General features: G+C 46.0%; 2 protein-coding genes across 2 annotated transcripts in view; both read right to left on the bottom strand.

The window, feature by feature from the left end:
• Positions 1 to 18,152, bottom strand: part of LOC115184259 (propionyl-CoA carboxylase alpha chain, mitochondrial) — a 50,860-nt gene extending 32,708 nt beyond the window's left edge. The window contains exons 1-6 of the mRNA XM_029745295.1: positions 18,051 to 18,152; positions 17,287 to 17,364; positions 10,958 to 11,005; positions 10,157 to 10,225; positions 6,424 to 6,537; positions 6,191 to 6,244 (exon numbers count right to left, since the gene is read on the bottom strand). Of these exons, the coding sequence (XP_029601155.1) occupies positions 6,191 to 6,244; positions 6,424 to 6,537; positions 10,157 to 10,225; positions 10,958 to 11,005; positions 17,287 to 17,364; positions 18,051 to 18,104 (417 nt within the window). The 5' untranslated portion in view covers positions 18,105 to 18,152. The remainder of the gene's footprint in view (positions 1 to 6,190; positions 6,245 to 6,423; positions 6,538 to 10,156; positions 10,226 to 10,957; positions 11,006 to 17,286; positions 17,365 to 18,050) is intronic.
• A 1,110-nt stretch (positions 18,153 to 19,262) lies between these two features.
• On the bottom strand, positions 19,263 to 22,430 carry LOC115184261 (zinc finger protein ZIC 2). Its single transcript, XM_029745297.1, has 3 exons — positions 20,783 to 22,430; positions 20,100 to 20,263; positions 19,263 to 19,987 (listed from the first exon to the last, which is right to left on the bottom strand). The coding sequence occupies exons 1-3, from the start codon at positions 21,639 to 21,641 to the stop codon at positions 19,805 to 19,807; spliced, it is 1,206 nt and encodes a 401-aa protein (XP_029601157.1). The 5' UTR covers positions 21,642 to 22,430; the 3' UTR covers positions 19,263 to 19,804.
• Between the last annotated feature and the right edge of the window lie 358 nt (positions 22,431 to 22,788).

The raw sequence follows: 22,788 nt of genomic DNA on the forward strand, positions 1-22,788 counted from the left end.
AGGGGTATGAATACTTTCTGAAGGCACTGATACAACTCCATCTTTCTAAACTATTTGGCAGACAATGACAAACACACAAGCTATCCATCCTTTAGATGGTAATGACAAAGACAAACACCCAACCTATCATCCTTTAGACGAGGACACACAATGACAAACACACAACCTATTTGTATTTATTATGGATCCTTATTAGCTGCTGCCAAGGGGTCCTGTGGTCAAGCAAAATTAAGGCAATTTATACAATTTTCAAAACATTCACAACACACTGTGTGCCCTTAGGCCCCTACTCCACCACTACCCCATATCTACAGTACTAAATCCATTTGTGTGTGTGTATGTTATCATGTGTGTGTGCATGTGTCTATGTTTGTGTTGCTTCACAGTTCCGCTGTTCCATAAGGTGTATTTTTATTTGGTTTTTAAATCTAATTTTACTGCTTGCATCAGTTACTTGATGTGGAATAGAGTTCCATGTAGTCATGGCTCTATGTAGTACTGTGCACCTCCCATAGTCTGTTCTGGACTTGGGGACAGTGAATAGACCTCTTGTGGCATGTCTTGTGGGGTATGAATGGGTGTGTGAGCTGTGTGCCAGTAGTTTAGACAGACAGCTCGGTGTATTCAACATGTCAATACCGCTCAAATACAAGCAGTGATGAAGTCAATCTCTCCTCCACTTTGAGCCAGAAGATTGACATGCATGTTATTAGCCGTGCTGCCCTGTTCTGAGCCAATTTCAATTTTCCTAATTCCTTTTTTGTGGCACCTGACCACACGACTGAACAGTAGTCAAGTTGCGACAAAACTAGGGCCTGTAGGACCTGCCTTTTTGATAGTGTTGTTATGAAGGCAGAGCATCACTTTATTATGGACAGACTTCTCCCCATCTTAGTTACTACTGTATCAATATGTTTTGACCATGACAGTTTACAATCTAGGGTTACTCCAAGCAGTTTAGTCATCTCAACTTGTTCAATTTCAACATTATTTATTACAAGATTTAGTTGAGATTTAGGGTTTAGTGAATGTTTTGTCCCAAATACAATGCTTTTAGTTTTAGAAATATTTAGGACTAACTTATTCCTTGCCACCCACTCTGCAACTAACTGCAGCTCTTTGTTAAGTGTTGCAGTCATTTCAGTTCCTGTAGTAGCTGACGTGTATAGTGTTGAGTCATCCGCATACATAGACACACTGGCTTTACTCAAAGCCATTGGCATGTCGTTAGTGAAGATTACTTTTTTCAATGGGCCTAAACAGCTACCCTGGGGAATTCCTGATTCTACCTGGATTTTGTTGGAGAGGCTTCCATTAAAGAACACCCTCTGTGTTCTGTTAGACAAGTAACTCTTTATCCACATTATAGCAGGGGGTGTAAAGTCATAACACACATGTTTTTCCAGCAGCAGACTACGATCGATAATGTCAAAAGCTGCAGTGAAGTCTAACAAGACAGCCCCCACAATCATTTTATCACAAATTTCTCTCAGTCAATCATCAGTCATTTGTGTAAGTGCTGTGCTTGTGTAGTGTCCTTCCCTATAAGCGTGCTGAAAGTCTGTTGTCAATTTGTTTACCGTGAAATAGCATTATATCTGGTCAAACAATTTTTCCCAGAAGTTTACTAAGGGTTGGTAACAGGCTGATTGTTCGGCTATTTAAGCCTGTAAAGGGGGTTTTACTATTCTTGTGTAGCGGAATGACTTTAGCTTCCCTCCAGGCCTGAGGGCACACACTTTCTAGTAGGCTTAAATTGAAGATGTGACAAATAGGAGTGGCAATATCGTCTGCTATTACCCTCAGTAATTTTCCATCCAGATTGTCAGACCCCGGTGGGACACACAATAATTTGTCAGACCCCACTATAATTTTCACCTTCTCCACACCGACTTTACGGAATTCAAAAGTACATTTGTCTTTCATAATTTGGTCACATATACTTAGATGTGTAGTGTCAGCGTTTGTTGCTGGCATGTCATCCCTAAGGTTGCTTATCTTGTCAATGAAAACGTCCTTAAAGTAGTTGGCAATATCAGTGGGCTTTGTGATGAGTGAGCATCTGATTCAATGAACGATGGAGCCGAGTTGGCTTTTTTCCCCAAAATGTAATTTAAGGTGCTCCAAAGCTTTTTACTATCATTCATCTTTGTTTCATAGTATAGTTTCTTTTTATTTCGTTTAGTCACGTGATTTCTTAATTTGCAGTACGTTTGCCAATCAGTTGGGCTGATTGGCAAACGTTTTTCTTGAGTGGGCAGCTTGATGATAGCCAATCAATATTTAAAGTCACCCAGAAAATATACTTCTCTGTTGATATCACATACATTATCAAGCATTTCACACATATTATCCAGATACTGACTGTTAGCACTTGGTGGTCTATAGCGGCTTCCCACCAGAATGGGCTTTAGGTGAGGCAGATGAACCTGTAGCCATATTACCTCAATAGTATATAACATTAGATTGTCTCTAAGCTTTACAGGAATGTGGTTCTGAATATAGACCGCAATACTGCCTCCGTTGGCATTTCTGTCTTTTCGGTAGATGTTATAACCATGTATTGCTACCACTGTATCAAAGGTATTATCTAAGTGTGTTTCAGAGATAGTCAGAATATAAAATGTTACAATCAAGTTATTGACTTCATGGACCTTGTTTCTTAGGCTACATATGTTAATATGGGCTATTTTGTGGCACTTTTCTGGGTTGCTTGATTGTTTTTAACGCTTTCCTGGGAAGTTAGTCAGAAGTAGACTTACTCATGTTATTTACATTGGAGCTGATTGTGCAGGGTGAGCTGCACAAAGTGGTCTTCCTACTAGGACACCGCCTCAGTGCTAACAGTGTAACTCTGGTTCATAGTCTTATGATTACTGCTTACAATAGCTGTAGGATTAACAGAAGTATTCGGTGTAATTAGGGGTACATAAATTAAATAACTAACATTGTGTTTGCCAATGCCCCTTGGATCATGTACATTTGATGCAGCATTATGACGGCTCATTGTCACAATGGGAGGGATTAACTGAGCTGGTCTTGACCAGTCATTGTTTCAACACAGCCTTGAAATGCTTGGACAGAGTCCAGGAGCCAAGATGATTTGGATGGACTCCGTCATTCCTGTAGAGTATCTTCTGTTTCCAGAAGGTGTCAAAGTTATCAATAAAAGTGACTCCAGCAGAGCTACAGTAGTCTTTTAGCCAGATGTATAATGCCAGCAGTCTGCTGAATCTTTCACACCCATGGCCCAACGATGGTACTGGACCTGAAATGATTGGCCGTTTTCTGGAATCTTAATGCTAAAATCAGTTCTTTAAAATAAATGTTCAGATGTTCTGAGCTGGCCCTCCTGATGACGTTTGACCCCACATGAACGTCGACAGTGTCAGCTTCCGGCATCTGTGGTAGAACAGTCAGAAGCAACCTTGTTATGTACTGTACTCATGCTCCTGAGTAACACAGGGTTTTTGCCTTGGGAACCGAGATGTTTCCCACCATAGTGCTGCCTATGATGACAGCTGGTGATGTTGAATGGGCCAGTCTCTCAGGTAACCTCGGGGTCTGTTGAGGGTGGGAGCTCCGAGGATCTGAAGCTGAGATAGGAGCCACCGGAGAGGGAGACAGGACCGAGGACGAAGACGCAGGTACCTCCGGATCCGATCTTGAATGGGAAGCCCCCAAGGAAGAAGGCGCCGGAACCTCTGGATCCAGGGCGGCAAAGCTGTTTCTGGTCTGTGTCAGTTCTGGGCTCAACATCTCCATGGAGACCCCCGTTGCCAGAGGACGCCTTCTTCGAATTCCATGGCGAGTGACGTACCTCCGTGGCTGGTTGGTTGGGTCGAGAACTCCGTTCTCCAGGGAAGAGGGAGACCCCTTCGGGGATGGAACCCTGCCGAGCACCGGCCTGTCGGCTGTGGAGAGCCTACACGGTGGCGAAACTTCCACTAGAACAAAGCGGTGTCCGGCTAATGGGGTGGAAGAAAATGAAAAAGTAGGCGGGCGTGGGTTCCCCAGTAGCTTGTGTAGGTTTGCTACTTGCTTGCTAAGAGTAGCTACTTTGCTCCTGTAGTCTTCCGCAAGCAAGCAGTTGCTACATTGAAAGTCAGCGCGGTCCACATTGTCCCGGAACAAAGCAAAGTAAACACAGCTCCTGCAGCGCTGGAAACATTCAATAGCGGCCAGCTAGGCTAGCTGGGCTTTCTGTCTTGAGACCGATAGCAGCGCTGGAAACATTCAATAGCGGCCAGCTAGGCTAGCTGGGCTTTCTGTCTTGAGACCGATAGCAGCGCTGGAAACATTCAATAGCGGCCAGCTAGGCTAGCTGGGCTTTCTGTCTTGAGACCGATAGCAGCGCTGGAAACATTCAATAGCGGCCAGCTAGGCTAGCTGGGCTTTCTGTCTTGAGACCGATAGCAGCGCTCACAGCAATTTAGCCCAACAGAGCCGCAGGATCCAAAATAAAAAAGTAGATAAAAAAATAAAAAACACTGTCAGATTTTAAACCAAGGTTTTTAGTTCAGGTTTCAGCGTTCAACAGCGTTTAATAACAACAAACATCTGTCCTGTAGACGAGGACAATGAAAAACACAACCTATCATCCTCTAAATCCGTGTTTCCCCAACTCAGTCCTGGGGCCCCTCCCCCAGGGTCATGTTTTGGTTTGTAACGCTGATTCCAATAACCAACTCATCATCAAGCTTTGATTATTACCAAACATAGACCCGGGGGTGGGCAGGACCGAGCTGCTCTAAATGTAGACACACAATGACAAACATCTATCCTCCCTCCCTCCTCTGGTACCATCTCACTATTTAAATCACAATCAACCTGGCTGAGCCTTTTCAGACCTCCCTCATCCTCTCACGTCCAAACGGCTGTTCTTAACACACTAGTGAGCAGAGCATCACACGCCATTCTGCCAGGCGCAAACAAATGAGTCTCCACCAATAAGAGGTGTAATGGGACCCCTGAGTTAAGTAGGTGCATGTGTCCTAGAGTGCTCAACACAAGTGTGAAATGCTTGTGTTCATCTGCAGAGTCCAAAAATAATTACACATTTATTTTGAAATAGGGGGGTGATCCACCGACGCATTGAGGGACAATACATTATACTATACTGCATCCATCCCCCGTATCCCTTCAGCTCTATTCAGCCTGAGGTTCTTTCTCATGCTAACAGAACCTTTACCCTAATCCCCCCCCCAGCTTTACCCCGAGCCCAGAGGCATACGGACCTTACCCCCCCCTCGCACCCAGAGCGTTTTGCTATGCGTAAATCTGGCACTAACTCTTCACCCACTGTTACAGGAGGGGGAGGCCCATTGAGTTGCTAATGTGATGACATCTCCATTTCCACAGCAGGCTCCCATAAGGCAGCGGACGGCCTAGTGGACGGCCCACTCACATACAGAGCAAGAGCCTTGTTCCAGGGCAACACATGAGGAATGGGGGATACTGGGCATTGGGGTTGATTCAAATCATGGGAGTGGGTACGAAATGTTTTTGTTCCAATGAAGGAAAATATGCCATTTAGCTGTGGGATTAGCTTGAATGTACTATGGCCCACCTTCAGGTGGTGCCACCGTCGGGTGCCACCGTCGGGTGCCTTGCCTGATACGGCACAACAGACAGGAAGAAGAGCTACACCTAGTAAGTTGTTCAGCTGAATGCATTCAATGGGAGGGAGAGATGTCAGGGTTGTTGTAGGACATTGAATGATGGTGGGAGAGGTACTTGGTTAACCATGAGGTAAATATGTGTGTTATTTTCCTGTGGAACTAGGTGAGTTTTAGATTTGCCGTACTAACACAGCCTTGCATAACGGCATGGTTCAATGTGTGTCATCAGCTAAACTTCACAGGGGACTTATATTTATTTCACCTTTATTTATGTTGTCAAGTCTTGTCTGTCTGCAGGACGTGGGGGCCGTGTAATGTGGAGGTATAACTGCCAAAACATTTTTCTTTAAGTAAATTACTTCAAATCATTTGAAAGATGTTACATGTTCTTATCATGAAGTGAGCCTTTTGGCATCTGTGTGTTAAGTTTTCATATCAGGTTTTGACCCGGAGAATCACACCCTTAATAAAATGAACTTGCAGGGGTCCTGAAGTGTTGATAAGGGAAACAGAGGGTATATAGAGAGGTGTGTGTGTTCCCAACAGTTGTAAATCCCAGCACTACTCACCAGTCTCTTGGCAAACTCTTTATTTTCAGACAGAAAGCCGTAGCCTGGATGCACCTTCAGAGACAGAAGAGAAAAGAAAAGTTTCAAAACACATCAGCAAACACAACCGTGTGTGTTCAAATGTTGGTGTGTGTGTGTGTGTTCAAATGTTGGTGTGTGTGTGTGTTCAAATGTTGGTGTGTGTGTGTGTTCAAATGTTGGTGTGTGTTTTATGTGTGTGTGGTAAATCTCACGGCCTGGGATCCAGTCTTCCTGATGGCGTCCATGATGGCGTCCATGTTGAGGTAGCTCTTGTTGGTGGGGGCGGGGCCTACACACACTGCCTCGTCAGCCATCTTCACATGGACCTGAGGTGGTACAGAGAGAAACAAGTATTTATTCATCTTCACATGGACCTGAGGTGGTACAGAGAGAAACAAGTATTTATTCATCTTCACATGGACCTGAGGTGGTACAGAGAGAAACAAGTATTTATTCATCTTCACATGGACCTGAGGTGGTACAGAGAGAAACAAGTATTTATTCATCTTCACATGGACCTGAGGTGGTACAGAGAGAAACAAGTATTTATTCATCTTCACATGGACCTGAGGTGGTACAGAGAGAAACAAGTATTTATTCATCTTCACATGGACCTGAGGTGGTACAGAGAGAAACAAGTATTTATTCATCTTCACATGGACCTGAGGTGGTACAGAGAGAAACAAGTATTTATTCATCTTCACATGGACCTGAGGTGGTACAGAGAGAAACAAGTATTTATTCATCTTCACATGGACCTGAGGTGGTACAGAGAGAAACAAGTATTTATTCAAATGCGACCAAAGCGGCAAGCCTCAATCATATGGTACACAGACAGACCCCGGCGCTACAGACAGACACCGGCGCCGCTACAGACAGACAGACCCCGGCGCTACAGACAGACAGACCCCGGCGCTACAGACAGACACCGGCGCCGCTACAGACAGACCCCGGCAGCGCTACAGACAGACAGACCCCGGCAGCGCTACAGACAGACAGACCCCGGCAGCGCTACAGACAGACAGACACCGGCAGCGCTACAGACAGACAGACACCGGCAGCGCTACAGACAGACAGACAGACACCGGCAGCGCTACAGACAGACAGACACCGGCGCCGCTACAGACAGACAGACACCGGCGCCGCTACAGACAGACAGACCCCGGCAGCGCTACAGACAGACAGACCCCGGCAGCGCTACAGACAGACAGACCCCGGCAGCGCTACAGACAGACAGACCCCGGCAGCGCTACAGACAGACAGACCCCGGCAGCGCTACAGACAGACAGACACCGGCAGCGCTACAGACAGACAGACACCGGCAGCGCTACAGACAGACAGACACCGGCAGCGCTACAGACAGACAGACACCGGCAGCGCTACAGACAGACAGACACCGGCAGCGCTACAGACAGACAGACACCGGCAGCGCTACAGACAGACAGACACCGGCAGCGCTACAGACAGACAGACACCGGCAGCGCTACAGACAGACAGACACCGGCAGCGCTACAGACAGACAGACACCGGCGGCGCTACAGACAGACAGACACCGGCGGCGCTACAGACAGACAGACACCGGCGGCGCTACAGACAGACAGACCCCGGCGCTACAGACAGACAGACCCCGGCAGCGCTACAGACAGACAGACCCCGGCAGCGCTACAGACAGACAGACACCGGCAGCGCTACAGACAGACAGACACCGGCAGCGCTACAGACAGACAGACACCGGCGCTACAGACAGACAGACCCCGGCAGCGCTACAGACAGACAGACCCCGGCAGCGCTACAGACAGACAGACCCGGCAGCGCTACAGACAGACAGACCCCGGCAGCGCTAGACAGACAGACAGACCCCGGCAGCGCTACAGACAGACAGACCCCGGCAGCGCTACAGACAGACAGACCCCGGCAGCGCTACAGACAGACAGACCCCGGCAGCGCTACAGACAGACAGACCCCGGCAGCGCTACAGACAGACAGACCCCGGCAGCGCTACAGACAGACAGACCCCGGCAGCGCTAGACAGACAGACAGACCCCGGCAGCGCTACAGACAGACAGACCCCGGCAGCGCTACAGACAGACAGACCCCGGCAGCGCTACAGACAGACAGACCCCGGCAGCGCTACAGACAGACAGACACCGGCGGCGCTACAGACAGACACCGGCAGCGCTACAGACAGACACCGGCAGACAGAACGGGGTCTTAAGCACTGATTTATTTTGCAGGACCCAACGTATCACACGAAATGGATGACGTTTTGGCTCGAGAGCTACTTTAAAAACTACTGGCTGAAATGATAGAAAATCTATGTAGCATCATTTTAAATAACTAAATATTCAAGAGGACAAACTAGCCAAAGCATCAACTGTGGTCCATTCATCTGACAGACATTTTCTGTTCAATTAAACAGGTTGTAAAATAAGGAAGAAATGATTCATTGTGTGAGAGTGGTATTTTGAAAACACAACATCAAGGCCAGGCAGCCATATCATCTTCTAAATCTCACATCACCAGCCCCCGTCCCCGTCCCTGTCCCCCCCCCATGGAGCCAGACCCTCAGCAGATTGAGTGACAGACACTGTCACCACCAGGACACATTCCACGGGATTAACATCAACATCTGGATCAACAAGGTGGCAGAAGGAGAGTGTGTGTGTGTGTGTGTGTGTGTGTGTGTGTGTGTGTGTGTGTGTATCGGGGGGGAAGGGGGTTATAGGCCAGTTGGTTCCCTGCGTCTCTTAACAAAGAAGTGCTAAGGGAGGCATCATGTCTGCTCCACAGCTAAACACCACTTCAAAACCTGTCCAACACATCCACAGGTCAATGGGACTTCACTATTACCTGCTCCATCTTACAGGCCGTCCTTCGTCCCTTACATTGACATACATCTGGTCCATCTTACAGGCCGTCCTTCGTCCATTACATTGACATACATCTGGTCCATCATCCCTTACATCTGGTCCATCTTACGGGCCGTCCTTCGTCCCTTACATTGACATACATCTGGTCCATCTTACGACCCGTCCTTCGTCCCTTACATTAACATACATCTGGTCCATCTTACGGCCGTCCTTCGTCCCTTACATCTGGTCCATCTTACAGGCCGTCCTTCGTCCCTTACATTGACATACATCTGGTCCATCTTAAGGGCCGTCCTTCGTCCCTTACATTGACATACATCTGGACCATCTTACGGGCCGTACTTGGTCCATTACATCTGGTCCATTGACATACAACAATATTAACATACACCGTAGAGACTCCGGAGCACATTTTGGTGGGTACTCAACAGTCCCCCATCTACCCCCTGTGTCCTGGTCAACGTTAACGTTTTGGTGGGTACTAAACAGTCCCCCATCTACCCCCTGTGTCCTGGTCAACGTTAACGTTTTGGTGGGTACTCAACAGTCCCCCATCTACCCCCTGTGTCCTGGTCAACGTTAACGTTTTGGTGGGTACTCAACAGTCCCCCATCTACCCCCTGTGTCCTGGTCAACGTTAACGTTTTGGTGGGTACTCAACAGTCCCCCATCTACTCCCTGTGTCCTGGTCAACGTTAACGTTTTGGTGGGTACTCAACAGTCCCCCATCGACCCCCTGTGTCCTGGTCAACGTTAACGTTTTGGAATGTTAGTCACCTTGGCAACTAGAGGAGCCCAATAAACAATCATGTCTACCCACCCGTCTGGCCAATAGAGGAGCATCTCCTACATACCAACTCTACAGACCAGACAGAGTTACCACTGGCATCAACATCCTCTACACACACCAACTCTACAGACCAGACAGACTGGCATCAACATCCCCTACTCACACCAACTCTACAGACCAGACAGACTGGCATCAACATCCCCTACTCACACCAACTCTACAGACCAGACAGACTGGTATCAACATCCCCTACTCACACCAACTCTACAGACCAGACAGACTTACCGCGCTGGCGTCGACATCACTGTGCACCGCCACTGTTTTGATTCCCATCTTCTTACATGTTTTCATCACCTGCCAGAGGCAAAGACGACGTGTTATCAACTTTTATTCAATACATCAATAATAATTGTCTCTAATGTTTACTAGGTGCTATAGAGCTGCTATAGAGCTGCTATAGGCGCAGTAGAAAGATGTGACAGGGTATAGAGCTGCTATAGAGCTGCTATAGAGCTGCTATAGAGCTGCTATAGGCGCAGTAGAAAGATGTGACAGGGTATAGAGCTACTATAGAGCTACTATAGAGCTGCTATAGGTGCAGTAGAAAGATGTGACAGGGTATAGAGCTGCTATAGAGCTGCTATAGAGCTGCTATAGGTGCAGTAGAAAGATGTGACAGGGTATAGAGCTACTATAGAGCTGCTATAGAGCTGCTATAGGTACAGTAGAAAGATGTGACAGGGTATAGAGCTACTATAGAGCTGCTATAGAGCTGCTATAGGCGCAGTAGAAAGATGTGACAGGGTATAGAGCTGCTATAGAGCTGCTATAGGTACAGTAGAAAGATGTGACAGGGTATAGAGCTGCTATAGAGCTGCTATAGAGCTGCTATAGGTGCAGTAGAAAGATGTGACAGGGTATATAGCTGCTATAGAGCTGCTATAGAGCTGCTATAGAGCTGCTATAGAGCTGCTATAGGCGCAGTAGAAAGATGTGACAGGGTATAGATCAGGAGGGCTTTCATTCTGTCTCTGGCTTTTAACCTGAGAACCATTGATGCTTAGTTAACATAGCACACAGTCTTACCCTGCAGGCGATCTCTCCTCTGTTTGCAATAAGGATCTTATCAAAGGTCTAGTAGGGTGAAAGGGAAGAAAGACATTAGTTTGGGAACTCGTTGTCACAACAAATCATTTGCTCCTGTGTGTGTGTGTGTGTGTGTGTGTGTGTGTGTGTGTGTGTGTGTGTGTGTGTACCAGTCAAGACGTAGAAACACAGTAAGTGAAAGCGTCTGGTTCTGTCAGTCTTTCCATTCCTCTGGTCTGAACACCTTATTAAATGGAGTGTCTTTCCTCTGTCCCCTCTTACCCCCCTACTCACAGCTCAACCCCCTGCCAGTCCTACTGCTAAACACTATGGCCAGAGGCAAGGTTGGCATGGCAGTTTGAAGATCAAAGAACAAAGCTAGGAGGATGTGACATGTTGTTTATATTGGGGACGGAGGGAAATGAAGGTTTCCCCTTGTAACATTTAGAGAGAGAAAAGATAATACTCTGCAAGCAACAAATAAAATACATTCTGTGTTACTCAGGTTCATGTTGACAAACCTCCGCAAGTCATGACAAAGTACTGTATTTAATCAGAGGTCTGTCAACACAAAGTACTGTATTTAATTTCAATACAGAACTACTCCCATCCTTCCCTGCATCATGTGACAACCCTGCACCCAGTGAGCCATACTACTCCTATCCAATGTTCCCTCTATACTGCACCTCCTCCAGGCGCAGAAGAAATGCTATCCAATGTTCCCTCTATACTGCACCTCCTCCAGGCGCAGAAGAAATGCTATCCAATGTTCCCTCTATACTGCACCTCCTCCAGGCGCAGAAGAAATGCTATCCAATGTTCCCTCTATACTGCCCCTCCCCCAGGCGCAGAAGAAATGCTATCCAATGTTCCCTCTATACTGCACCTCCTCCAGGCGCAGAAGAAATGCTATCCAATGTTCCCTCTATACTGCACCTCCTCCAGGCGCAGAAGAAATGCTATCCAATGTTCCCTCTATACTGCACCTCCTCCAGGCGCAGAAGAAATGCTATCCAATGTTCCCTCTATACTGCACCTCCTCCAGGCGCAGAAGAAATGCTATCCAATGTTCCCTCTATACTGCACCTCCTCCAGGCGCAGAAGAAATGCTATCCAATGTTCCCTCTATACTGCACCTCCTCCAGGCGCAGAAGAAATGCTATCCAATGTTCCCTCTATACTGCACCTCCTCCAGGCGCAGAAGAAATGCTATCCAATGTTCCCTCTATACTGCACCTCCTCCAGGCGCAGAAGAAATGCTATCCAATGTTCCCTCTATACTGCACCTCCTCCAGGCGCAGAAGAAATGCTATCCAATGTTCCCTCTATACTGCACCTCCTCCAGGCGCAGAAGAAATGCTATCCAATGTTCCCTCTATACTGCACCTCCTCCAGGCGCAGAAGAAATGCTATCCAATGTTCCCTCTATACTGCACCTCCTCCAGGCGCAGAAGAAATGCTATCCAATGTTCCCTCTATACTGCACCTCCTCCAGGCGCAGAAGAAATGCTATCCAATGTTCCCTCTATACTGCACCTCCTCCAGGCGCAGAAGAAATGCTATCCAATGTTCCCTCTATACTGCACCTCCTCCAGGCGCAGAAGAAATGCTATCCAATGTTCCCTCTATACTGCACCTCCTCCAGGCGCAGAAGAAATGCTATCCAATGTTCCCTCTATACTGCACCTCCTCCAGGCGCAGAAGAAATGCTATCCAATGTTCCCTCTATACTGCACCTCCTCCAGGCGCAGAAGAAATGCTATCCAATGTTCCCTCTATACTGCACCTCCTCCAGGCGCAGAAGAAATGCTATCCAATGTTCCCTCTATACTGCACCTCCTCCAGGCGCAGAAGAAATGCTATCCAATGTTCCCTCTATACTGCACCTCCTCCAGGCGCAGAAGAAATGCTATCCAATGTTCCCTCTATACTGCACCTCCTCCAGGCGCAGAAGAAATGCTATCCAATGTTCCCTCTATACTGCACCTCCTCCAGGCGCAGAAGAAATGCTATCCAATGTTCCCTCTATACTGCACCTCCTCCAGGCGCAGAAGAAATGCTATCCAATGTTCCCTCTATACTGCACCTCCTCCAGGCGCAGAAGAAATGCTATCCAATGTTCCCTCTATACTGCACCTCCTCCAGGCGCAGAAGAAATGCTATCCAATGTTCCCTCTATACTGCACCTCCTCCAGGCGCAGAAGAAATGCTATCCAATGTTCCCTCTATACTGCACCTCCTCCAGGCGCAGAAGAAATGCTATCCAATGTTCCCTCTATACTGCACCTCCTCCAGGCGCAGAAGAAATGCTATCCAATGTTCCCTCTATACTGCACCTCCTCCAGGCGCAGAAGAAATGCTATCCAATGTTCCCTCTATACTGCACCTCCTCCAGGCGCAGAAGAAATGCTATCCAATGTTCCCTCTATACTGCACCTCCTCCAGGCGCAGAAGAAATGCTATCCAATGTTCCCTCTATACTGCACCTCCTCCAGGCGCAGAAGAAATGCTATCCAATGTTCCCTCTATACTGCACCTCCTCCAGGCGCAGAAGAAATGCTATCCAATGTTCCCTCTATACTGCACCTCCTCCAGGCGCAGAAGAAATGCTATCCAATGTTCCCTCTATACTGCACCTCCTCCAGGCGCAGAAGAAATGCTATCCAATGTTCCCTCTATACTGCACCTCCTCCAGGCGCAGAAGAAATGCTATCCAATGTTCCCTCTATACTGCACCTCCTCCAGGCGCAGAAGAAATGCTATCCAATGTTCCCTCTATACTGCACCTCCTCCAGGCGCAGAAGAAATGCTATCCAATGTTCCCTCTATACTGCACCTCCTCCAGGCGCAGAAGAAATGCTATCCAATGTTCCCTCTATACTGCACCTCCTCCAGGCGCAGAAGAAATGCTATCCAATGTTCCCTCTATACTGCACCTCCTCCAGGCGCAGAAGAAATGCTATCCAATGTTCCCTCTATACTGCACCTCCTCCAGGCGCAGAAGAAATGCTATCCAATGTTCCCTCTATACTGCACCTCCTCCAGGCGCAGAAGAAATGCTATCCAATGTTCCCTCTATACTGCACCTCCTCCAGGCGCAGAAGAAATGCTATCCAATGTTCCCTCTATACTGCACCTCCTCCAGGCGCAGAAGAAATGCTATCCAATGTTCCCTCTATACTGCACCTCCTCCAGGCGCAGAAGAAATGCTATCCAATGTTCCCTCTATACTGCACCTCCTCCAGGCGCAGAAGAAATGCTATCCAATGTTCCCTCTATACTGCACCTCCTCCAGGCGCAGAAGAAATGCTATCCAATGTTCCCTCTATACTGCACCTCCTCCAGGCGCAGAAGAAATGCTATCCAATGTTCCCTCTATACTGCACCTCCTCCAGGCGCAGAAGAAATGCTATCCAATGTTCCCTCTATACTGCACCTCCTCCAGGCGCAGAAGAAATGCTATCCAATGTTCCCTCTATACTGCACCTCCTCCAGGCGCAGAAGAAATGCTATCCAATGTTCCCTCTATACTGCACCTCCTCCAGGCGCAGAAGAAATGCTATCCAATGTTCCCTCTATACTGCACCTCCTCCAGGCGCAGAAGAAATGCTATCCAATGTTCCCTCTATACTGCACCTCCTCCAGGCGCAGAAGAAATGCTATCCAATGTTCCCTCTATACTGCACCTCCTCCAGGCGCAGAAGAAATGCTATCCAATGTTCCCTCTATACTGCACCTCCTCCAGGCGCAGAAGAAATGCTATCCAATGTTCCCTCTATACTGCACCTCCTCCAGGCGCAGAAGAAATGCTATCCAATGTTCCCTCTATACTGCACCTCCTCCAGGCGCAGAAGAAATGCTATCCAATGTTCCCTCTATACTGCACCTCCTCCAGGCGCAGAAGAAATGCTATCCAATGTTCCCTCTATACTGCACCTCCTCCAGGCGCAGAAGAAATGCTATCCAATGTTCCCTCTATACTGCACCTCCTCCAGGCGCAGAAGAAATGCTATCCAATGTTCCCTCTATACTGCACCTCCTCCAGGCGCAGAAGAAATGCTATCCAATGTTCCCTCTATACTGCACCTCCTCCAGGCGCAGAAGAAATGCTATCCAATGTTCCCTCTATACTGCACCTCCTCCAGGCGCAGAAGAAATGCTATCCAATGTTCCCTCTATACTGCACCTCCTCCAGGCGCAGAAGAAATGCTATCCAATGTTCCCTCTATACTGCACCTCCTCCAGGCGCAGAAGAAATGCCGCGCGACGCAAGAGACTGAACTTCACTGAGTTCACCCCATTAGTTTGCACTACAGTGCCTTCGGAAAGTATTCAGACCCCTTGACTTTTTCCACATTTTGTTACGTTACAGCCTTATTCTAAAATGGATTAAATAAGATTTAAAAAATACTCAGCATCTACACGCAATGCCCCATAATGACAGTGAAAAAAGGTTTTTTGAAATGTTTGCAAATTTATAAAAAATTAAAAACAAATAGCTTGGTAGTATTCAGACCCTTCGCTATGAGACTCGAAATTGAGCTCAGGTGCATCCTGTTTACATTGATGATCCTTGAGATGTTTCTACAACTTGGAGTCCACCTGTGGTAAATTCAATTGATTGGACATGACTTGGAAAGACACACACCTGTCTATATAAGGTCCCACAGTTGACAGTGCATGTCAGAGCAAAAACGAAGCCATGAGGTCGAAGGAATTGTCCATAGAGCTCCAAGACAGGATTGTGTCGAGGCACAGATCTGGGGAAGGGTACCAAAACATTTCTGCAGCATTGAAGGTCCCCAAGAACAGTGGCCTCCATCATTCTTAAAATGGAAGATGTTTGGACCCTCCAAGACTCTTCCTAGAGCTGGCCGCCCGGCCAAACTGATTAATCGGGGGAGAAGGGCCTTGGTCAGGGAGGTGACTAAGAACCCGATGGTCACTCTGACAGAGCTCTAGAGTTCCTCTGTGGAGATGGGAGAACCTTCCATAAGGACAACAATCTCTGCAGCACTCCACCAATCAGGCCTTTATGGTAGAGTGGCCAGATGGAAGCTACTCCTCAGTAAAAGGCACATGACAGCACGCTTGGAGTTTAACAAAAGGTACCTAAAGACTTTCAGACCATGAGAAACAAGATTCTCTGGTCTGATGAAACCAAGATTGAACTCTTTGGCCTGAATGTCAAGCATCACTTCTGGAGGAAACCTGGCACCATCCCAACGGTGAAGCATGGTGGCAGCATCATGCTGTGGGGATGTTTTTCAGTGGCAGGGACTGAGAGATTCTTCAAATAGCCACCCTTTGCCTCGATGACAATACCACCCATACCTTGTCACAACATAACTGACTGGCTCAAACGCATTAAGGAAAGAAATTCCACAAATAAACTTTTAAGAAGGCAAACCTGTTCATTGAAATGCATTCCAGGTGACTACCTCATGCATCTGGTTGAGAGAATGCCAAGAGTGTGCAAAGCTGTCATCAAGGCAAAGGGTGGCTACTTTGAAGAATCTCAAATATAAAATATATTTGTTTAACACTTTTTTTGATTAATACATGATTCCATGTGTTATTTCATAGTTTATGTCTTCAATATTATTCTACAATGTAGATAATTGTCAAAAATAAAGAAAAACCCTTGAATGAGGTGGTGTTGTAAAACGTTTGACCAGTAGTGTATGTAAATGTGATTTCAGTTTTTTTATATTCTAAAATTCTAAAAAACTGTTTTTGCTTTGTCATTATGGGGTAGTGTGTGTATATTGATGAGGGGGGGACGATTTAATCAATTTAGAACACTTCTGTAATGTAACAAAATGTGGAAAAAGTCAAGGGGTCTCAATACTTTCCAAAGGAAAAAGCTTTTTCTGTGATCGAATCAACATTATATCAGCCCCTTTTCAATGCAACAAGCCAAAACAAATCTAACTTTGCAAGACTGAGTCTGTGATGTTGTAGGCAGAGCCAGAGCACAACAGAGTAGAATTCTATTGGCGGGAGAGTAGCCCATGAGCTGTCTTTCAATCCCCTGTAGACTATTTTTCAAAAGCTATTTGCATGTTTAAATGTTATGGGATTTGCTCCATTGGTTTTGTTGGTAGGCCTACATTATGCTCCAATAGCCTATCTGTCTAAAACTGTAAGAGTACAGCCTCTGTTCACTGTAAACGCTGGCCGGAAGTTGCACAGCATTCTCACAACTTTCAAGTTTCCACTCACAAGACCTGAAATGTGCTCAGTGTGCCCCAACAATTGAGGGAACATTGCTCCTATCCTTCCATGCTTCATTGTGACAGCCCTGCACCCTGTGAATCATATGTTACCTTCTCATTGGAATCATAAACAGTGGAGTACTGTACTCGACTGGACACCACACAGCATCTGGACTGGAAAGAGGCATGCTGCAGGGAAAAATTTCAGAAACATGAACGTTATAGTACCACACGCAAACATCAGAAACACCACTCTTCGCTGTTCTTTATCATGGGCACATGCCGAACATCACAAAGAGGTGAAGGTTAAACGTGATGGCAGCTGTGTTTCTATTACACCAACAGCGCCCAGAATTGCTGGGTTGGAAAGAAGGCATATCCCGATATACGATAGCTGTTCAGGTCACAACGTTACATTCAAGGACGGTTTTTCATTCAAAGACGGTTACATTTAGTCATGTGGTGAAGGTTAAACCAGTTCAGGATTGTGTTATGAAGTGTAACAACTTATTAGCAAGATGCTAACGGTTTGGACGCTTTGACATTGACAGAGGAGGAATGGACGAAGCTGTACATTCTCTAATACGAATATAACTTAAACATTTATACCGCGAAATACAACATTTAAATGTCAGATAGAGTAGAGAATGCTAACATCTTACAAACGTCAAAAGAAGAGAGACGGCTGGAGAGAAGGTGTGTGAGTGACAGAGGGACTTGCTAGCTTGGCAGGCTAGCGAACAGATGTCCGATTGTGTGGTGCTAGAAACTTGCATTAAAAGCATAGATTTTCGGGTGTTTCGGTTCTGCAAGAGCTCTTCATGAATTTGAAATAACTAGCTACAAGATTAAGGCTACAATAACTGACAGCTCACCTTAGCAACAAGCACAACTCTTTGCAGGGTTGAAGTGACCATGTACGCCGCCATGTCTGTCCGGGTGAGGGGAGCGTCGTAGTGACGTATGACAGGGGCGTATGCTCCGTCTTCCAATCAAATGGAGTCACCGGACGTAGAAGGACGTCCGTAGAGCTCGAGGGGTTTCAATGGATTTCCATTTAATGGATCATACAGTAACCTAGTTTTATAATGCAAGTCTCGTCTTACTTCTTTGTCCTTCTGTTTTCTCATCTTCTCACCTGTTTTCTTAGCTTTTCAAATGATATGAACAACAATGATGTTAAGTATTATCAACATAGTAGGCATTTCGAGTGACATTTGGAATTTGTGGACTTTTACAGAGATAAGCCTAGAAGAAATCCATTATTCCTATATTTTCAAAATGTCATTTTAGTGTCATACAGTAGAATACAGTCATGTACAATATCAATGTATCTTCATTATTCTCTGGAAATGGGGAAAAATCTATAAAAACTGAAATGATGGAATTAGGTCTAAATCCGGGTTTATTTGGGTTAGCCTGTAGGCTTCTTTCCCCGACTCTTTTGCCGTCCTTTCCTGCTGTATAGTCTCTCGTTATTGTCCAGTGCAATGACAGGAATAAAACCAGAGTACAGCAGGCCGTGTAAACTCCAACCTGTAAGAAATGACTGGAGCTGTGTTAGAATACTCATACTAACCACACTATTTGCGACGTAAATTGAGTCTGTAGTAGACGGTATGTTAGCATGGGTATTCGAACACAGCTCCAGACTTTGTTCTCCTCGCTGATTTTACTCGTGTTGTTTGTTTTTAAAATGGTCGAATTAATAAAACTAAAGGGGTCTCATTTCAATGACCATTTTTAAAAAAACGAACAAACATGAAATAACAAAACAAGTTGTATTTCTCATAAACAATAGTTGGTGGTGATCAATCCAAGTTGTCCAGCCATATTAAGGATTAAGTCATTACTTTAAAAACCCTATTGGAGCTCCACATAAATAATGAATCATTGAATTGATGATTCTGAACAGAAGACCCATGATAATTGATGCATACATGTCATTTATCATCTTACATATCAGTGGGGTACATATACAATTTAGACTTGTATAAATTCCATATCATACTTGTTGGTGCAGGGAACCGTTTTAATGCAAAACATTTACAGAGAGACACGAATTAAAAAAGGATTTAAGACAGGCATTTTAAACATCAGATTCATTTTATTAACAAGTTACGAAACATAATGGACTTACAGCAAAACAACACAGCAACTTTATTTTTATATAAATTATGTCTCAACTGGGCATCGCAAGAGGTCGTTCATGGAGGACAACGCATGTTCAACCTGTTCAACTTCAACAAAAACTTGTTTCCAATAAAAAAATGTGCACAATTAAACTAAGGTTAACTTTGGCACTTATTTAAAATATTTTAAAATATTTAATGTTCAGTCTCAAACTCCAAATCAACTATAAAAATAAGCGATCTCAAAATGACAGCGAAAGACTGATATGAGAATCATAATACTGATAATTAAGCAACCATCGAAAGAAAAATAACGTTTGTTATTTTACATAAGACATTTTCTTCTTTGGCTTTTAATGTTTTAGTGCAACGTTCTTGATTCATATTTCAATCGCGCGTAAAGCGTCCATTTAGGCCAGTCAGATGCTCATTGTATTTTTTGCCTGTTTTTCCTTCATTTTTTGCCATCGTTTTCCCGTTACTCTTGAGTGTGGTCCTCAGACATACCACTCACTGAAGTTGGACGAGAGGTTGCTGTGTCCGCTACCGAGGACCGCAGAGTCCGGGGACATGTTGCTCTGTGTCTCCGAGGCAGGGGACACTAAACTCGGGGGCGTCGAGGACTCATACCCGCTGCTGGCTCCGGGCGAAGTGTCTGCTACTGACAATGAATCATGCACCTAAAATAAATAAAAACAAATCTGTCAAAAAACACTTTCTCAAAGATGACCACAATTTCGGCACAAAAGTCTCTTTTTCCAGGAGAAGTATATTTTGGCAGAGAAAACTGACCTTCATATGTTTTCTCAGAGAGCTGGGGTGTGTGTAGGACTTGACACACTTCTTGCACAGATAGGGCTTGTCAGACGTGTGAACGTGCAGGTGTTTCTTGCGGTCACTGCTGTTGGCGAAGCGTCTGTCGCAGCCGAAGAAATCACACATGAACGGTTTCTCCCCTGGAAGACAACAGAATGAGGAGATTAGTTTAAATGTGTTTGTTGGTTTAAATACAGTCACAGTTGTTTTCAAATGTCTGATACGATTTAGTTATAGGCCCTGCCGATAAAACCCAAAGCACATCAACAAATAAAAACATGGGAGAGTTATGGATTATTTTTGAAGGACACAGGCAGTACACCAGCCTGGGGACATTTACCTAGAAACTTTCTAAACAACCTCACTCCATATAAAACTCAAATCAGATATCTAAAACTGACGTTTATATCCATGAGATATTCAACCTGCAGACATCAAATCAAACTTTATTTGTCACATACAACAAATGTAGACTTTACCGTGAAATGCTGAATACAACAAGTGTAGACCTCACCGTGAAATGCTCACTTACAAGCCCTTAACCAACAGTGCAGTTCAAGAAGAGTTAAGAAAATATTTACCAAATAAACTAAAGTAAAAAAAGATATAAAAAGTAACACAACATAACAATAATGAGGCTATATTTCGTTTTAAATTACCTGTGTGCGTTCTCTTGTGTATCTTTAAGTTCTCAGAGCGCGCAAAGACCTTGCTGCACGCGGGGAACGGGCACGCGAAAGGCTTCTCTCCAGTGTGCACCCGAATATGATTCACCAGCTTGTATTTGGCCTTGAACGATTTGTTCTCGCGCGGGCACTCTTCCCAGAAGCAAGTGTGGCTACTCTGCTCGGGCCCACCGACGTGCTCCACGGAGACGTGCGTAACCAGCTCGTGCATGGTGCCGTAGGTCTTGCCACAGCACCGGCTCGCCCCGCCGGGCTGGTCCGGATCTATCCACTTGCAGATCAACTCTTGTTTGATGCACTGCTGCCGCATGAAGCGGAAGAACGCGGCTGGGTGATGATGGTGGTGAGCTGCCATGCTCATGTTGTGACCCATGGCCCCGTATTGGCCGTAAGGGTCGCTCCTTGGACCGGAAACATGGTGATACTGGTCCGCTCTCCCGAATACCTCCCCTGGTAGTCCCAACCGGCCGCCCAGCACGTTAGCAGAGCCGTGGTGCTGGTCGTGCATCCCAGGAAAGAGGAGGTGCCCATGCCCGTGGCCCTGGCCCTCTACGTGTGACTGATGGAGAGACCCAGCCATAGTCCTGAGGAGAGAGTGCTGATCGCTGGCAGGGGAAGAGTCTCCGAATCCCCGGTTGCGCAGGATAAAGTCCCGTGTGGAGTTCGCATAGGATGGGCCATACCCGGGTCCCTGGGTGGCGATGTGGACCGACTCCATAAAGCTGGGGTCTCTCTCCTGCATCTGGACTGGTGAATGCGCTGAGTGGTGCCTTTGGAACGCGCTCGCACTGACCCCTGTGCCTGATTGCTGGTGACCTCCCTCCAACAGCATCACAGCACGAGCCTGGGCTGAATGGAACGATGCGCAAAGTAAATATTTAAACTGTAGGCGTGCGTAGAAAGCGGTTCAAGAAGTGTCCAAAAGCGCTAAATAAAAATATGTTTCTTTCTCAAATGAGGACTCAATATCTTGCTGCAAAAAATATTCCAGATAATTCCTAAGCACCCCAAGGAGAAAGAACTTCCCCAGGCTGTGAATGGATAGTTTAGCAGGAGTCTCGACAGGAATGTGGCAGGTAATTAATACAGATCTTGTGGTGTATCTCCAGAATGCTGTTTGTAAGTATGACTGTTCACTACAACGTGAAAATGCTTATCCCAGGGTCTTCAATGGGCACTTCTTACCTCCCCTTTTTACAGAACCCCGGGTGTTCACCAAACGCACTCTAATTGGCCACTGCAGCTCATCCCGATCCCAGACATTCCACCAATTACAGGCAAGCCTCTCGTGACTAATCGATGCTTGCTCCGCCCATGTTTTATTACTATGGAAAGTCTTAACGGGAAAATTACAAATGTTGGTGAAATCTTGAAAGTGAAACTAGTCACTTCCTTTACATTGCTTGAATGCTGAATAGTGATGGGGGAAAATATGCATTCAGTTGTGTGGAAAGTATATATTTTCACTCACACAACACACACACAAGCGTTTAATACATTTTGCAAGCTAACCATATGTTATGGCAGCTCAAAGCTCAAATCTGTTTTAACTGATGCACCTCAGCCATCCAATTTCGTTAGGCCTAAATAAAAAGCCCAAGGATATTTATGTTTAAAGTGAATAAGATGGACTTACAGCAAGGAGAAGAATGACCCTGAAGAAAGTTCCATTGCTCCATGGTTACAGTTACGCACGGCCCTACCTCTTTTGTCCCGCTGGCCACACCACAGGAGTGAGTCGAGTTCAAAGGCAGCCCTGCAGCTCTGGGGTTGGAGGGAAAAAACAACCTTTCAGTGTCTCTGTGGAAACAGAAAACATTAACCCTGTCCTGTTAGAGGCTCAGAGGAAAATACAAGAAAACAGTTTGAGGACCAAAATAACATTGGAAATGTTTGAAATCCGAATCTTCAAGACGTTTAATTTTGGAACATACCATGGCATCCCATGTTCCTCACTATCCACTGAATGTGTTAAACCA

The sequence above is a fragment of the Salmo trutta genome, unplaced genomic scaffold (genome assembly GCF_901001165.1).
Source record: "Salmo trutta unplaced genomic scaffold, fSalTru1.1, whole genome shotgun sequence".
Lineage (NCBI taxonomy): Eukaryota > Metazoa > Chordata > Actinopteri > Salmoniformes > Salmonidae > Salmo > Salmo trutta.